This window comes from Galeopterus variegatus, unplaced genomic scaffold (genome assembly GCF_000696425.1).
Source record: "Galeopterus variegatus unplaced genomic scaffold, G_variegatus-3.0.2 Scaffold3941, whole genome shotgun sequence".
NCBI classification, from domain to species: Eukaryota; Metazoa; Chordata; class Mammalia; order Dermoptera; family Cynocephalidae; genus Galeopterus; species Galeopterus variegatus.
Window position 1 is genome coordinate 41471 of NW_007730052.1, and position 19130 is coordinate 60600.

At 35.9% G+C, this 19130-nt stretch overlaps 1 protein-coding gene across 1 annotated transcript in view; it reads right to left on the reverse strand.

Annotated features, from left to right (window-relative positions):
• Positions 1–7482: 7482 nt before the first annotated feature.
• The window catches only part of DDX60 (DEAD (Asp-Glu-Ala-Asp) box polypeptide 60), a 94267-nt gene continuing 82619 nt past the window's right edge, over positions 7483–19130 (reverse strand). The window contains exons 33-36 of the mRNA XM_008586335.1: positions 18532–18674; positions 12993–13144; positions 11310–11372; positions 7483–8008 (exon numbers count right to left, since the gene is read on the reverse strand). Coding sequence (XP_008584557.1) covers positions 7909–8008; positions 11310–11372; positions 12993–13144; positions 18532–18674 — 458 coding nt within the window. The 3' untranslated portion in view covers positions 7483–7908. The remainder of the gene's footprint in view (positions 8009–11309; positions 11373–12992; positions 13145–18531; positions 18675–19130) is intronic.

Here is a 19130-nt window from a genome sequence, read left to right on the forward strand (position 1 = left end):
ACTGAGTCACTGGCCGTGCCATCTCTGTACCAGCTAAGTCACATAGCTTTAGGCTTCATTTCCTAAAGAAACTGAGAGGAGAGGAAGTCTAGACCTAGCTTATCAAAGATGCTCAGCATTTTCCTATTTCTTTAGTCAACACCCCCTAGAAAAATATATGTTGAAGACACCGAAGGCAGCAGTTGAAAGTACATACACACACATACAACTCACACACACAACACACACAAAACACACACACACTTTCCTCACTACAGTCAGGCACATGTCCCAGCTACCAAGTACTTTAAGGACTTAGCTCAGCCACTCCCTTAAACTCACATCCACCTTCTCTCCCCCATTCTTCCCTCCTCCTCCTTGTTCTACTTTCTCTCCTCCTCCTCCTTTTTTGTTTGATTTTTTAAATTCTACAAAAATCAAAGCAAGGATAGAGAAAATCTTGGGATGATTAGTTGGTCTTGAGACTCACTAAAATTATTATCCATCAACTCAAAAGTTTTGATCAGTGTGGACTAGAATCTAACACTCTGTACTAAAAAGTATCCTCCAAATGAGATTTAATGACCAATAGAAAATAAAACATGCAGTGGAGAGCTCCTGTTCACCAACAGTGCCATGTGGAGAACCAGCACAATGAATCTTCCTCAAGGTTTTATGAAACACCTCATGCCCATTTTCCCTATATTTCTTTCGTCATAGGCATCAAAAATCAGTCAGGTTAGAGAAAATTTGAATAACGCAATTAGAAACCTTTCTCTGATTGTTATTACACCTTATAATTTGAAAATATTATTTTCAAATATTATTAATTTTTTTCTCAAGCATAGAAAGAACATTTATGAAAACTAACCATATACTAAGTCATAAAACTTGTCTACAAAATTCAAAAAATTAATGTCTTACAGACGATGTTTTCCAACAATGTGATCATAAAAAATATATGAAAATTAAAATTTCTTATATCTGGAATTTAATAAACCTACTTCTAAATAACTGAAGGGGTAAAAATAATTAATTAAATTAATTAAAGTATCTAAAACTAAATAACCCTAAACTATTCATTAAAATGTATGGAATTTATCTAAAATTACAATTCAAGAGACATTTATATCTTTAAATACTTAGAAAGAATTTAGAATGAAAATTAGTGAACTAAGCACCCAACTTAGAGAAAGAAATTAAAAGAAGAGCAAGAGGGAAGAAAAGTTAAAAGAACACATTTTAAAGAAAGTAAAGGAAGGAGATAATTAAGATTAAAATTTGTTGACATGTAGAAAAGAAGAAATGATCAATAAAGCCAAAACTAATTATTTGAAAATAATAATAGTTCAATGACACAAACCTAGACAGGCACAGTGGAAGAAATAGAAAATGACGATGAAGGCAGTGGCAATGGGACTTTGGTGCTGATTATACCAGGAGGTGGGAAACTCGCTCAAAGATGACAACTTTACCATGACAAAGAGAAAGTTATCACATTTTTGCAGACAATCTTATGGTTTCCATTTCTTTCTCCTATTGGAACAAACATGAACCATCTCAAGAAAACAGAATAGCTCAGGCCTTTCGGTACCATGGTCTAGACTATTAATGGCAGTTTATTATCAAATTCATATTTTGCAGTGAAAAGCCACTCCTGCTCAAGATCAATGAGGAATATGAGGTGGCGCCAGACAGGAAGCTCTGCCTCCACACATACCTCCGTTAGAGCAGGGCCCAGGAGGCTGTTCAGCTTCCACACCCACCCTGACACAGCGAAGCAAATGAGGAATATGAGGTGGCGCCAGACAGGAAGCTCTGCCTCCACACATACCTCCGTTAGAGCAGGGCCCAGGAGGCTGTTCAGCTTCCACACCCACCCTGACACAGCGAAGCAATGTCGATTTGCTCTGTTTGCACTCTTCCAGGTGGCAGCCAGGTCCCGCGTGGAGATAAGTGTACACTCCCATTAAGAGGAAACAAGGTAGTGGAAGTCATTGCCCCACTGACACCAGAAAGGTGTCAGAGGAACTGTGGGAGAAGCTGAACTCCACCAATGCCACTATCTGCATGAAGGCAACATAATCCTGTCCTCTTTTCGCCAGAGTGATGTCAGCAGGGCCCAGCAGCAAGCTAAAATACCCACCCAGCCCTCAAGCTACACCTCATCAAGGAGATGACCTGTTCAAAACGCTTACTAAATAGGATCCAGAGTCTTGTAATATAATATTGAAAGTGTCCAAGATACAATAAAAAAACACCATCATACCAGGAGTCAGGAAAATCAAAGCTTGAATAAGAAACGACAATCAACTCATGCCAATACCAAGATGAATCTGATGTTAGAATTATCTGAAAAGAACTTTAAAAGCATCCATCATTAAAATGTTATAACAAGCAATCGCATCTTCTCTTGAAACAAATAAAAAAAAACCAGAAAATCTGAGAAAAGAAACAGAAGTTATAAAAAAGGACCAAATGGAAATTGCCGAATGGAAAAATACAATAAAAGATTTTAAAAATTTGTTCATGGGTTCATTACAGTGGAGATGACATAGGATAGAATCAGTGATCTTGAAGATAGGTCAATGAAATTTACCCAATCTGAATACCACGGAGAGAAACTAGACTGAAAAACAACAGCAACAACACAGTTTTAGGGACTTGTGGGACAACACAAAAGAGCTAATTTTCATGTCATAGGAGGCAAAGAAGGATTGGAAAAAAGGTGGAACTGAAAAGGTATTCAAAGAAATAATGGCTAACAATCCCCAAATTTAGCAAAGGACATACACCTACTGATTGAAGAAGCTAAGTGAACCCCAAATAAGATTTTTTAAAAAGCCATGCCAAGAAACATCGTAATTAAACTTCTAAAAACTAAAGACAGAAAAAATATTGAAAGCATGGAAAAAACAATGCATAACTGATAAAGGAACACCAGTTTGTCATTTGAAGCTATAAAAGTGAGAGGAAGCAAAACATTTTTCTAGAACTAAATTTTTTTAAGAAATTGTCAATCATAACATAAGTTCTATATCCAGTGTAAATATTTTTTAGGAATGAAAAGGAAACAAGCACTCTCCAATGAAAGAAAATGAAGAGAATCTCTCACAAGCAAACCCATTCTTAACAAATGGAAAAGGAAATTCTCTAAAGAAAAAGGAAACGACTACAAAAGAAGGCTCGGAACTTCAGAAAGAAAAAAAGAAAATAAGAGTGAGTAAAAAAAAAATAGGGTTAAGTGTAATAGAATATTTTTTTATAAGCTTTTTAACTCATGTTTGATAGTTGAAGCAAAATTTTTAACATCATTGATGTGGTGCTCAATATATAGAGGAAATATATATATAATATAGAGAGGAAATATTTAAGATAATTATAGCTATAAAAAAGAAGGAAATTCTACATTTGTAGCAACATGGATGAACCTGGAGAAAATTATTCTTAAGTGAAACAATCCAGGTACAGAAATAGAAATACCGCATGTTCTCACTCATAACCGGGAGCTGAATCCATAAAGAAACAAATGAACAATAAAGAGAGACAGAGAGAAAGAAAGAAAGAAACAACAATCACAGTAACACATTGAACTTTCAGAAAACTAGAGTGGAAAAGGGGAGGGGAGGGGGAGAGGGCAGGGGGCTGATGAGGAACTGGTCAATGGACACAAAGAATGATTGAGTATTGTAATGATGAATAAGCTAACTATACTGATGACATTCTATACAATTATTGAAAATCAACGTTGTACCCCACATGTATGTATAATAAGACAATAATAGTAAAAAAATATATAAATAAAAAAATTTTTAAAAGCTGATATTTTACATGTATTTGAAAACAAACCAGGACAATATTTTTCTAGGAAAAGGCTTATTTGATTAAACAAATTTTGACCTTTAAAAAGTAAATAAAAAAATAAAAGACATTTTTGCATTTATTAAAAAAAAAGATAATTATATTTCAAAGGTGGAGAGGACAAAGGGACCTAAGTAAAAATAAGGTGGTAAAATCTTGATACCAGTAGACTGTGATAAGTTAAATGTGTATTGCTATGATTTGAAAGTCCCCCAAATTTTATGTGTTGGAAACTTAATCCCCAAATTCATATAATCCTCATATTGGGAGGTGGGGCCTTTGGGAGATAGTTAGGATTAGATAATGTCATCAGGATGTGGCCCCTAGAATGGGACTGGTGGCTTTATCAGAAAAGGAAGAGACCTAGGCTGACTTGCTCTTGCCCTCTCACCATGTGATGCCTTTCTCCCACGTTACCACATAATAAGTAGGCCCTCGCCAGCTGCCAGTGCCATGGTCTTGGACTTCCCAGCCTCCAAAACCATGAGCCAAATAAATTTCTGTTCATTATAAATCACCCATAGTAACAGAAAATGAACTAAGACATATATATTGCAATACCTAGAGCAATCACCAAGAAAACTGTCCATAATAATATACCCCAAAACACTATAAATAAATCAAAATGGAATCCTAAAAATGTTCTGAACTTTTGTAATTCACAAAAAGGTAAGAAAAAAGAAACAGGAGAATGACAAACAGAAGAAACATGAATATTTATAGCATAATCAAAAACTGGATACAACCCAAATGTCCTTTGATGGGTTGAATGGTTAAGCAAATTGTGGTACAGCCATACCATGGATAACTATTCATTAATAAAAGAACAAACTGTTGGTATATGGTTTCAAGGGAATTATGTTGAGTGGAAAAAAAGCATATCTCAAATGGTTACATACTATATGATTCCATTTATATAGGTCTTGAAAAAAAACTGCAAAAGTAGGGAACAGTTAGTGGTTGCTAGGTTAAGGAGGAGGGTGGTAGTGGGTGGGAAGGGATGGGGGTAGGGGTGGGGCGGCAGTGAGAGGGAAGTGGGTGTGGTTACAGAAAAGCAAGAAGGATTCTTGTGATGGAATTCTGTATCTTGACTGTGATGGTAGACACAGAAATCTACACATGCTATAAACATTCACACACAAATGAGTGCATGTAAAACTGATGAAATATGGATAATGGATTACTTAACATCAATTTCCTGGTTCTGATATTACACTACACTATAATTATGTAAGATGTTACAATATGGGAAAACAGGCAAAGGCTATATGGGATCTCTGTATTATTTCCATCTACATATGCATCAACAATTTTTTCAAAATAAATAATTTAATAACTAGCTATTTTAGGAGACCTTTTAAAGGCCCAATGCCAATATGATTTTTCCCTCTCTTGGGAAAAGAATGGGAACAAATTGTGGACATAATAATTCAGTAGTTGCTATGGGCTGAATGTGTCCCCCCCAAATTCATGTGTTGGAAACTTGATCCCCATTGTAACAGTGTTAAGAGGCTGGGAAATCTGATTACAGTATTTGAAAGGTGAGGCCTGTAGGAGGTGATCAGATCATGACGACTCCACTCCCATGAATGGATTAATTACCCACTGGACTGTGGACTTCTTAGCCTCCAAAACTGTATGAAATAATTTCATTTTCTTACAAATTACCTAATTTCAGGTATTCTGTTATTAAAGACAGAAAACAGTCTAATAGAACAGTAAATCTCACCAGGGTCTCTGCACATGTTTCTCAGAAAGAAAAAGTCCACATTATTACTATAAATGGAACATAAAATGCTTTCAGAGTTCCTATGTGTAAACTCACTCTTCCTAAGTTGTTCTAGGTTATCCTTAAAATTGTTGCTAAAAGTCAAAAAGGAAGCTGCCCATTGAGTCCTCCTCAAGGAGGATAGGCATAACTCCCCTCTTTTAAGATTCCAGATTGCAAGAAATAGTCTTATTCTCCTCCTAAAAAATAGGAAGACTGGCTCAGTCATTTGGGGGAAAAAATCTGCGTGTCACAATCAGACTCATGAAACTACAAGTAGGGGGTAGAATCAAATGTGACAATATCTTAATATTGTGTATCATTGTTGAGTAGAGATTAAGAGGCAGTAAAAAACCACTTTAGTTTCCAAGTGTCTTGGTAACTAAAAAAGGAAACCAGTGTAGTATTTAAATAATGAAAATGGGCTTAGCCCAAAGAAAATACAGACCTTTAACATGGCACATGAAATGATGAGTCGGTTCTAAGGATCAGAGCATTCTTCTGCATCTACACAAAATGAACCATGGGTGTTTTTCCAAATCAATGAAATCTATTTATAAATAATGTCATACAAAAGATCATCTTTCAGTAAGACCTGTGGGTAGTAGGAGAGAGCAGACCTTTTGCTCTGAGGACGAATGCTCTTTGTTCAAGTTTAGGGTGGAAAATAGATTCTAGAATTATGATCTGAGTCTGAGGCTAGAGAGTGAAAATGATTATATACAAACTATTATATATATAGTGCATAAATGTGTGCAAATGGATTGACAGATGCATGGATTTAACACAATGAGACCAAGTAAACAGATTAAACCATTTTATTTATTTGTGATTTTCCAGTCACATATACAATTAAACAAATACAACTAAAATAAAGCAAATCATGAGCAATATGTTTTCTTTTAAAGCATCACAAAAGTGATACCAAAGCTCTCATTTATATTTTCTTTTTATTTATTTATTTATTTTTATTGGTTATAAATATTCATGGGGTACAAAACAATTATCACCACTCGTGCTTAAGATGTGAAAGCCAGATACATACTGGCAGCATGCCCATTACCACAAATTGTGGTTATACCCTGTGTCCCCCACCCAATTATCCCCCCAATTATCTCCGACCTCCCCCCATCCCCCTTTCCCCACTCCACTTTGTATCCCCAGGTATGTTCCCTCCCTCTGCAAGTCCAGTGCACCACTGTGGTCTTTCTTTCCTTCCTTCTTTCTCTCTTAGCTCCCACTTTTGAGTGAGTACATACAGTATTTATCCCTCTGTGCTTTGCTTACTAACTCAACATAAGTTTCTCCAAGTTCATCCATGTTGCTGCAAATGGGAGAATTTCATTCTTTTTTATAGCAGAGTAGTATCCCATGGTGTATATGTACCACATTTTCCTAATCCAGTCGTCCATCAATGGACATTTAGGTTGGTTCCATGTCTTGGTTATTGTGAACAGAGGTGACATGAACATGGGAGTGCAGGTATCCCTTCTACATGATGATTTCCATTCCTTTGGGTATATACCCAGAAGTGGTATTGCTGAATCATATAGAAGATCTATCTATAGTTGTGAGAAAACTCTATATTGTTTTCCATTGTGGTTGTACCAATTTACAGTCCCACCAACAGTGTAGGAGTATTCCTTTCTCTCCACATCCTCAACAGTATTTGTTATTCTCTGTCTTTTTTATTATAGCCAGTCTAGCTGGGGAAAGATGATATCTCAATGTGGTTTTAATTTGCATTTCCCTGATGACTAGTGATGTTGAGCATTTTTTCATAGACATTTTTCATTTATATTTTCAAAAAGTAGTTTAAGTTTACTAGAAGGTAGTGTTTCAATAAGCATATATCTACATCCTGTAATCACATTTATGTTAATTGGAGAGAATATATCTCCCCTTCAGGGTACCATAATAATTTTTTTTAAGGCTTTTTACAAATCTTGACACTGAGAAGAAAAATATTAAGAATATAATATGTTTTTAGGCCTCACAGATTAAAAGTTGTTCTTCAGTCACATACATACAAAATGTTTGCATTTTCTCATTCAGTTCTCAAACGTACCAGAGGTGTAAGTGTAAATACTCAACTAAAAACAGAAACTAACATTCAAATATAGTAAACAATATATCCAAGTGTACTTCTGATGGAACATGGCAGGTTGGACTGCAACTCTGTTTGAGTCCAAAGGGCTTGCTCTTTCCTCTTCGTCATAGATGCACAACACAGGAGAATCAAAAGTTGACACGTGAAACTCCTATGGTGATATTTTAAGTGGTTTTCATAGACTTTGTTTTTAGACTTTTTCAAGTTTTCCCATAAAGGTTTTACTCAGTTGTTCAAATGCTAAGACAACATTGTCACCTTCATCTTCACATAGTTCACGCAAGGAAACACTGCAAATGGGAAAAAATATATATACAGCACCTATTTTAATGAGATTAAATATTATAAGAACGACTTTTTCTGGGTGGGAAGAAGTAAGTAAATCCCATTAGATGATGATGAATAATGATAAAAAATATATTCACTCTAAAAAAACTTATAAAAAGAAATTAAGGCAACAGGATAACCCCCATGCAGTTCCATGCCTTTACCAAGATGGTTTGAAAGGCTCTCAATTCCATGTAACTGGATCCTTCCTTCAATAGCACAACACAAATTACTTTTCCTTTCTCTATACATCTCTTATGGAGTCATTCTGTGTTTTCTCTGCTACTGTGTCCAGTACGTACTGAAACTCACAGGTAACTACCTCTATGAAGAGGAAAATACTCCTTTCTTTACCTAGATGTAGGAGAAAATTAGAAAAACAGGATGTGATAAGCAGAATAATGGCTCCCCAAAGATGTCCACATCCTAATTCCCCAAAACTTATCAGTCTGTTAGGTTATATAGCAAAGGGGAACTACAGTTGCGGATGGAATAAGAGCTGTTAATTGGCTGACCTTGAGATGGGGAAATAATCAGGGATTATCCAGGTAGGCCCAATGCAACCTTATAGTTCCCTATAAGTGGAGGAGGAAGGCAGGAGAGAGTCAGTGTCAGAGGGAAACAATGTAAGACTCCACCATCCATTTGGTGATAGAAGGGAGCCACAAGCCAAGGAATGCTGGCAGCCTCTAAAAGCTGGAAAAGACAACAAAACAGATTGTCCCCTAGAGCCTGCAGAAAGGAATGCAGCCCTGCTAACACCTTGATTTTAGCCTAGTGAGACACATTTTGGACTTTTGACCTCCATAACTATAAGATAATAAATTTGTGTTGGTTTAAGCCACTAAGTTTGGGGTAAGTTTGTGCAGGTGACAAGAAAGAAGAGAAGAGATCCACAAATGACCAGGAGAGCTGGGCTAACCAAGGACTGAAAACAATCAGGATCTGACATCTTATCAGCCTTTTATTATTTGGACCTACCTTGTTTCCACTAGCATTTCAGTTTATTTCCTAGTGTTTTCACTGACCTACCACAAAGAATGATCACACCTGTATCCACAACACTCAAACTCCTGAGTTACAGACTTGTAATTGTGACTACTGGGCATTTCCTCCCAAATGACATCGCCCAGATATCATGTGACAGGTGTAAATTCTAACTCACTGGTTTTGGTTTTCATTCTTAAATATCATCCTCACCCACATTTCTTCTGTATCACTAACTAAAATAGAAACCTTGGTTATGTTCACCACCTTCATGAAATTTATTACTGATTCCTTTGAATTACACCTCATAAACATATCTCTGACCACTGTTCTGCATCACGACTTCTGTTTCCTTTAATTCGGACTTTCACTCATTCTCACCTGCCTGACTATTATAGCCTTTGAGTCAGTCCTACACGTCTGCCACATATATAAACCATAGACCCGTGTCACACTCATGCTATGCACTGTCCATGCATTGCTCAAAATATTAAGCTCAAACGTGTACTGGGACAATTAAGATTCAAATTTCCTTTAAGCCACTTACAGCAACTCAGCATCTTCTCTCATACCTATCATAACCCCCATGTCAGCGTAGTGGGTTTGAAGCCTGTCCCTGACATATCAGGCCCTTTTTTGTTTCTGTACTTTGGAAACACTACATCCTCTGCCCCATTGCTATAGATTGGATCCCCAACACCCACCCACCCCTATCACCACCTCACTGAGGCTTAATTCTCACTGTAACTGTTGAGGATGGGAAATACTGTTAGGGTAATTGAAAGGTGGGGCCTTGAAGAGGTGATTAGATTGTAGGACTGTGGTGTAGTGAATGAATTAATAATGATGGCCAGGGGTGTGGCTCTGAAGGATTTAAAAGGAGAGCACATGAGAGGTTAGTGTCTCTCTGCTTCCACCGTCTTTCAATGTGAGACCCCTGGCTCACTGTTGCCACCATCAGATGTGTTCCTTGGACTTCAGACTTCCCAGCCTCAGAAACTGTATGCGATAAATTTAATTTTCTTTATAAATCACCCAGTTTCAAGTATTTTGTTATAAACCACAGAAATAGACTAATACCCCCATCCTTCAAGTCTTGGTTAAAAAATTACTTTTTTTGAGACTCCTTCTCTGAATACAAATAGAGATAGTCTCTCCCTTATCTGCCATCACAACACTAAACTATGTTTGTAATGTCTATAAGTTAATTTCTTTCACTGCACTAAGATTTTTTAAAGTAGAGATAGATTTAATGGTTCTTTATATCTCAAATGCTCAGAAGTGTCTCAGGCCAATAATACTTCAATACTTGTTAGATGAATGCATGAATGAATGATTTTCATAAACCCAGCTTTTGAGATGGCTGCAAAGTCTCTGGAGTTTCTTGGGCTGCTCTGGAGATTAAAACTCTGGCAACTAGGAGCCACTCAAAGAATACCCTCCTAAAGATATTCCAGGCAGACAAAGCAGCTCTCTTCTGCTCTAGCATACTAAAATGTCACTCTCTGTATAATAAATCCAGACAGGCCTGAATCAGCTCAGATCTAGAAATAAAAAACAATGACCTGATTGGCAAGAACACAATAATGAGGGATTTGTTTCAAATTAAATGCATATGTGTATAAGTTAGTGAGAACGAAGGAGCATCCATAGAGAATTGAAGTGCATGCAGATTGGAGGCTTTAAGAAGATGGACATTTATCTAGGCAATATTAGATCGTCAAAGGAGCCTAAGAACAGGAGTATCCATATAGAGTTTGGTATTGTGTAGGTTCCTAGTGGGTTCTCTTAAAGATGAAAACAGGAAGCCAATATGAGAAATCAGAGTTAGGTAAAGCCTGGAAAAAACACTGGATAAAGCAAGAGATTTAAGGGTATGTAAGTGGATATAAACCAGAGACCTGATGGAGCCCTAAGGGTCCACCTGAAATAACATGTATCTGACACATACTGCTTGTGGCAATTGAGAGTACTAGGGTCTAGGGGTCACTGGGGCTTTGGAAAATTGCTGTCTGTTGGTGAATGGTGTCTGAGCCTGAGACTGTAGTCTGGATGGAGCTTAATCTCAAATGGATTTTGGAATTAATTCTATTATAGAAACAATGCAACATGGTGTTGAAGAGAAGTTCTGCAGAGCCTTTGGTGAGTTGAAATGCATAGCACCTAAGAGGCTCAATGGCACCTTCAAGTACCTGGCTCACAGTAAGAATGAAACATTTTCAAATTACAATTAAAGTATTGAAAAATCTGAAATCAATATTTAAATATTTAACACACCTGATAGCTTCAATGGTGAGTGCAAAATCTTTCAACAAAAGGTAAGCTTCTCCTTCATTCATCCTAAATAAAACAACATGTAAAAATTAATGGTACAAAAATAGTAAAGAGATTTTATATGTTAATGTTGGATTTCTCAATAATAGGTTACTTTCGTCTGTCAAGACATATTTACCAGAATCATTTCTGCCACAGACTCTCTGATGATGGTATTGATGAGTCTATGGAAGTGATGATTCACCTTCAAAAGGTGAAATATCACAGCCACAAATAATCAATAAACACAGGAAGCTGACCATCTCAGGAGAAAACCAAAATAGAAAAGTAAAGCTCAGGAGAGTGAATGGGAACTAGAGAATCGAAAAGGAAAAGCCACATGTGTTATTTACTAATGTCACAGCTACCTTATTCACAATAATGAGTCAGATTTAAAAAACAAAAAACAGGAAAAAAAACAAAGCTCGACTTTCCTGGAGAATCAAAATTTTTATATATGAGTACAGTCATATGCTGCATAACGATGTTGCAGTCAACAAACTGTATATACGACAGTGGTCCCATGAGGTTATAATGGCTATACTACATTGCCTAGGTGTGTAATAGGCTATACCCTCTAGGTCTGAGTAAGTACACCTTATGATATTTGCACAACAATGAAATCACCTGACAACTCATTTCTCAGGACCTATCCCATCGTTAAGGGGTGCTTGACTGTATCTTAATCCAATAAGCATCATTGAAAATTTTATGTAAAATATAAATTAAATTCCTGCTTTGTTATGACAGAACACCCCTCAACACATCTACATACTCAGTGCCCAAATCAATTTCTCTATTCCCAGGTAAATCCAAGTTTGTTTATCCCTGCTTACTATTTTTGAAAATAGTAATTCTAAAGTAATTGTCATGTACTCAGTCCTCAGATGGGCGAAGTATATACAGTCCTCCCATGGTATCCATGGGGGATTGGCTCCAGGACCCTCCATTGATTCCAAAATCTATGGATGCTCAAGTCCCTGATATAAAATAGCATTGTATTTGCATATAACCTAGGCAAATCCCCTCATATACTTTAAATTATTTCTAGATTATTTATAATACCTAAAACAATGCAAATGCTATGTACATAGTTGTTTTACTGTATTGTTCAGAAAATAATGACAAGAAAAAAAGTATGTGCATGTTCAGTATGGACACAACCATCCATATTTTTAAAAACATTTTCAATCCAAGGTTGTTTGAATCAAGAGATTCAAAACCTATGGATACAGAGGTCCGACTATACTCCTCTCAAACATTGGCGAGCATGGCATTATTTGTCATTATTTGTTACTTGGTTTTAAAATATCTAATAATGAATAAATAGGATGCCAATAAATAAAATTTATCTGTGAGCACATGCAAACATTTGTATCTTTAGAGTATATTTTTATGTCAAGTGAGCTGGCCTAAGCATCAAGATTTTGCTTGTAAATCACAAATGAAAATAGTACAGTTTGTTATTCTCTCTTGCCATTAGTCTCTAAGAAAAAAATCCAGTATATTTAGTATGAGTAACATATACTTTAAACTATAAAAAGGATTTTTTCTTAATATCCATTAAATTCATTGGTTATATATAGGGATGGAAATGGAGAGGAAGGGAGAGAGAAAGAGAAAGAAGGAAAGAGAGAGAAAACATACTTGTTATCCTGGACTAATCCTATCAATGAACCGTGTTTGTAGAAATCAAGCGCATAAGCATTAAGTGATAATCTTCTTCCACGGCTATCAAATTTCTGTGACTGCAGCACAGGAGCTTGAGTGTGATCAATACCAATTGTACGTAGAATGACCTAAAGAAATACAACTCTTCTTAATTTGTTGTTTATATGTAAAGACAGTTTATAATTTCTTGTACAAGAGTATTTCAAAAAGTTCATGAAAAAATGGAATAAAGCTAATATGAATTTTTCCACAAACTTTTTGAAGGCCCCTTGGATTGTGTTTTGTAGTTACTCCCCTTATCAATGTTTTTAAAACCCATTCTTCGTGGTGATGGAACAGGGTGTCTTTCACACACACTGTGGTGGTGCCACGCTAAGCAGGTCTAGAGAATAGCGTAGCTCCACCTATGAAAATGTTGGCCTCCACGGCATACTGATGGCAATTCTACCATCCAGCTCTAGAAAACAGCAAGACTCAGTAAGAAAGAAAAGCTAACAGAATTTTATCATTGTCTTTATAGGTGCAGGGAATTCCTTTATAAACAGAATATCACGGATCTAGAGGCTTGTATTTCACAAGAAAAAAAATTCAACTGAACACCTCTAAAAATCGTTGGAACCCAATTATCTGAATAAAAAGGAGGGGGAAGAGGAAGGGATGAAGAGAAGGAAAATAAAAAGAGGAAGAAAGCACATAAATAGTTTTCTATGTCTGTTAATGTTTTGAAACTATACTTTATGGGGTCAATAAGAACTCTAGCATACTCTAGTGAGAGTGTAAATTAATACAACTACTTTCTGAAAGGAATTGTTAGTAGCTTGGAAAGTTAAATATTTAAATATTCTTATGATCAAGAAAATCCTTTTAACCCAGAAAAGCTATCCCCAAGAGAAACGATTGACATGTGCACCAGGTGTTCATAGCAACCCTGTTAGTAACAGCGATGACTAGAAACAAACACAAACACTTATTAACAAAAGAATAAATAAACAGATTGTTTCATATTCACAGGATGAAATATTATCAAGCAGTAAACATAAAATAGGGTTTCACTTCACAACATGAATGAATCTTAGGAGCACAGCATTGAATCAAAAAAAAAAAAAAAACCCACAAAAGAACAAAACAAAAAAGAAACTTCCAAGAGACTGCAGTAAGTAATACTTCACTTTAAGAAAATTCAAAAGCAAACAAATAAACAAACAAAAGTGATATTTGGAACACAAAAACTTTTAAGAGGAGAATGAAAAACACAAAGTTTAAGATAGTTGATTAACCTGGGGGAAGAGGGGAGACAAGAAAATGAAACGACGGAGGAACACATGGGTCCTCAGTTCATGGGTGTTAATTTTAGTTTAATGCTTTCTAGCTTATCTATATACTATATAAAGATATATATGTATGCATATTTAGTATTACATTAAAATGTAATAAATAATGAAAGTAAAATAATTTTAAGAGATTATAATTTACATTAGTAAAATAGGTTTGTATAAAATGAGTTGGGTAAGGCAAAGCGCATGTTACCATCAAGCAACGCTCAGTAAATATTCACCAGTGCAGGTTGCTTCAACATAGAACCAGCCCCTTCTCTCTAGAACACCATCAGAAGCAGCTGTGAGTCTGATTCAGTTCATGCCCTGTGAATTAAAGGTCTCTTCCAAATGATAATTGTGTAGCAATAAGATACAGACATTATGTCCTATTATAACTGTATCAGTGCCCCTTCAAAACCCATGAAAAACTTGCAGTGGAAAGGAAACAAAAGTCAATGGTATATACTGTCCATAATATGAATTAATTATATAATAGATAGAAAAGGAAATTATAATACTTAACAATTAATGTATTTTTTTCAGTGTGGTTAGCTACAAATCTCTTACATAAGTAATTAGTTGCTTGTAATCATAAAGATAAAATTATTGAGTCTATAAGCTAAAGTGCAGTTCTTTATTATTCATATGCCAGATTCCCACTATTCCACATTCTTCAAACGCAGTACATTATAAGACACCACTCAGACTGGAGTAAACTACAGAACTAGTCTAATAGGATTCCATACAGGATCTGGAGCAATGGTCTTCATCTGTTTTTTAACCACACACCTTATTAATAAAAAAAAAAAGAAAAAAAGAAAAAAAGGAGCTTTATTCTAATAGCTATAGACCAAATGAATATTAGAAAAGGATGATACAGGGCCGGCCCGGTGGCGCGCTGGAGAGTGCACCGCTTGGGAGCGCGGCGGCGCTCCCACCGAGGGTTCAGATCCCATGTGGAGACCAGTTCCCGCTCACTGGCTGAGCGTGGTGTGGGCGCAACACCGAGGGTTGCGATCCCATTACCGGTCAGTAAAAAAGACAAAAAGGAAAAGAAAAAAGAAAAAAGAAAAGGATGATACAAACAAATTATGTAATATTTAAAGTATGTTTTATTTCATATTATTAATAGTACAAAAACTTTTTCTACTCCAGTCATCATTATTATTATGTTATTAATCTAAATATTAATTTAAAAATAATTAACAATTACCTTAATCATTGTAGCTTCATACTATCGCTGGCTAATATATCAAGATAAAATGCATATTTACATGGGTCAAACATCATTTATAACAGTATATAAAAATATAGATTTAAAATAATTGGATAATTCTTAGTTTGGAGGCTGACATCTCAGATATGGTTAAATAGTCTTTTTAAAAACCTTGAAAGCTCTTGTAAGAGCTTCTTAAAAGAAAATCTGTCATATTCATAGTGCTTATTTATACCTTCATGATTTGAATTAGTTTTAATCTACATTTACTTTTCAGTAATAATTTTATACTAAACGTTCATTTTTTTGAGAGTTAATTCAGTCAAATTACGTATTGGTAAATGCCCTGGGTAGGCACACAAAAATCGTAATATATGTCAATAACCAAAAGTGAATAAGCAAGTGAATCTGTGCTATCACCACCACCACATTATGCCACTCCCACTTTAACCCCAATGTGCTTTGTAAGCTTTCCATTATGGTATATGTACCCTGGAGGGTTGTAGGGGTGGCCAATGCGGAAATTTCCTAATGGGAATGCAGACATAGATAATTGCACAAAGTCATTTCCAGATCTTCAACTTCCGTATGTATACTTTCCTAAAATTGATCTGCTTGGGAAGTTACCTAAGTTGAGAGGTCTTCCTTCATGTATGCTTTTTTCTCACTTTCTAAAACAAAAAGCCCTCTTCTCACTTACTATGTTACTTTTCTTGGGTCTTGAAGATGTACAGGGTAACAAAAAAGTCAATATTGCTTTCCAATAAGAGAACTGATGACTATAAAGACTGAGTAAAACAAACAAACAAACAAAAAAAACCTTTTCCAAATTAGGTTGTCTCCAATTATGTGACTTCAACAAAATCAAAGGTGGATCCCATCAAGTAGTTAATTAAGAGAACATTAAAAAATATATTTTGAAGATAGATTGCTAGGTGATTTGGGGCATGTAGCCCAGATGAAGTTCAAAGAATTGTGTAACAAATTTTAAAAAGTATTACAAAAGTTTTCCCATTACCAGCTGTATTAGTCCGTTTTGTGTTGTTATATCAGAAATACCTGAAACTGGGTAATTTATAAAGAATGGAGGTTTATTTGGCTTACGATTCTGGGACAGCTGCATCTGTCATGAGCCTCNCTGCATCTGGCATGAGCCTCAAGCTGCTTCTACTCATGGCAGAAAGTGGCAGGCAGCCCGTGGCAGGTACAAGCAGATCACATGGCGAGAGGAAGCAAGAGAGAGGCGCCAGGGTCCTATAAACAACCAGCTCTCGTGGGAATGAATAGAGCGAGAACTCACTCATTAATCCCCCTGCCCCCAGGGAGAGCATTAATCCATTCATGAGGGATCCGCCCCCATGACTCAATCAGTTTCCAACACTGCCACACTGGAGATCAAATTTCCACATGAGTTTTGGAGGGGACAACACATCCAGACTCCATCACCAGCCATATATCTATTTGAACAAGATTTCTCAGCATTCACATTAAGAATTGATTCTGAAGCCCTGTCTCATTCTAGAAATAAGTAATATTCATCCATAGTTATAAAGACTACTTTTTAAAAAAAATTCATCTCACTAAGATATGCATTTCTAATATATAATATTTATTTTTAGTAAGTTCTTACCAAAATTTGTATTCTATTTAAGTTGCCGTGATCAACAGGAAATAAACATTAAATTCAAACCAGGTTGTTATTTTAGCTATGTATGATACATAGAGGAACTGCATGGTAAAAATTTATTACCTTAAGATAAAATTATGTGGGGAAATGCAGAAAAAAAAATGCTGGTTCGAGAAAGAGAACTATGCAAAATTTTAAATCCTAATTTAAAAAATGTTTATTCTTGATTTAGTTGATGACCATGGGTATGAAAACACCTTGGTGTTTATGTTCCACTTTATACAAATATAAAAGATGTAATTTTAACACATCAACATTCATCTGAAACTGGAAACTGTATCATTAGAAGCTATTTAAAATTAGGATAAAAAATGGATGTGTCCATTTATTTATTTATTTGTTTATTTTTAAATTTTTTTTCCTTTTTGTCTTTTTTACTGACCGGTAACGGGATTGCAACCCTCGGTGTCGCGCCCGTACCGGGGACCGGCAACGGGATCGCAACCCTCGGTGTTGCGCCCGCACCATGCTCAGCCAGTGAGCGGGAACCGGTCTCCACATGGGATCCGAACCCTCGGCGGTAGTGCCGCCGCACTCCCAAGCGGCGCACTCTCCAGTGCGCCACCGGCCCGGCCCTGGATGTGTCCATTTAAAATGCACCAGGGTATATGCAGTTTTTCAAAATTATTTTAAGTGATATAGGGCTGCCTTACATGATAGAAGACTATTTGATTTTGGAATAAAATGGAGTTGAAACACCAGTGTCAATCCATAATACAAAGTTACATTCAGAAGTTCATGGAAATATTTGTATTATCTTTCAATTCTATTTTTCCACGAACTTTCTGAAGTACCCTCACATCAAATGTAATAAAGCTTATTTTCTTTCTCAAATTTTGTATTAAAATGTACATTAAATTTCTACAAGTTTATTCCAACATTCAAATGGATCATCCAGGATCTTCCAAATGTTCTTTGCTCTCCACTTTAGACATTAATAAACCAAAGCACAAATGATGTTTACAGTGTTTACAGCAGTACTGAGAAAGCTTGATGATGGTTTTACGTGCTATTCCCACAGCAAACTGGTGTCAATTTCTGTAGTCTTCAAAGGTGGAAGAAAAGTAGTGGTGCTTGGGCATTCTCTATGATAGAGCAAGGTCCCTCAGGCCAAGTCTGAGAAACTGAAATCTTACTGGCCTCAGAGCACCATTTCCTGGATATTTCTGCTGATACACCTGTATGTTTGTTTATCTTTTCAATTTTGGAAATTGAAGACCCTTCTAAGCTGCCTAGAAGTATAAATACATTTTTTCCTTAAACACATTTCATTATTAAACCCCCTTGTTCACTTACATGGTTTGGAGTGTCTGGTTGAAGCAGATCACAGTCAGAGTTCCCAGAGAGACAAACAAATGGTGAAACAGCTACTCTTCCTTCCTTGCAGTTCATCAAGTGAGACACAAGCTGGGAGTCTTTACACTCATTACCTGTGAAATCTGACCATAATAGATTGGGATAGATTCATTTTTAAAAATCAGCTTTCATTTAAAAATCAGTAAATTGTCAAATCTTACATACTTCCTCTAGACCATGGTACAAGGGGCCTATATCACAATGAAGACTGCACGAGCTATATCACATAAAGGGAGTTGTGCAGCCCAGCACAGAATCCATTCAATAAAATTTAGCTATTAATCTTTGTATTGTTATTATAAAAATTTGTATTATATTTTGGTTGCTTTGATCAATAGGAAATAAAACACTAAATTTAAATTGCATACTTTTTAAATAGGGAATTATTGTTATTACTTTAGTACTTTTTCCCACTGAACCCAGAGCTGGCCTCAGAGATTTTCTAGAAAGGGTGTTCCAATCATCCACTATTAGTAGGTTTGGAAATGGGATATGAGAAGAATGCATTTTCCATTCATGATCTTATAATACACCAGATT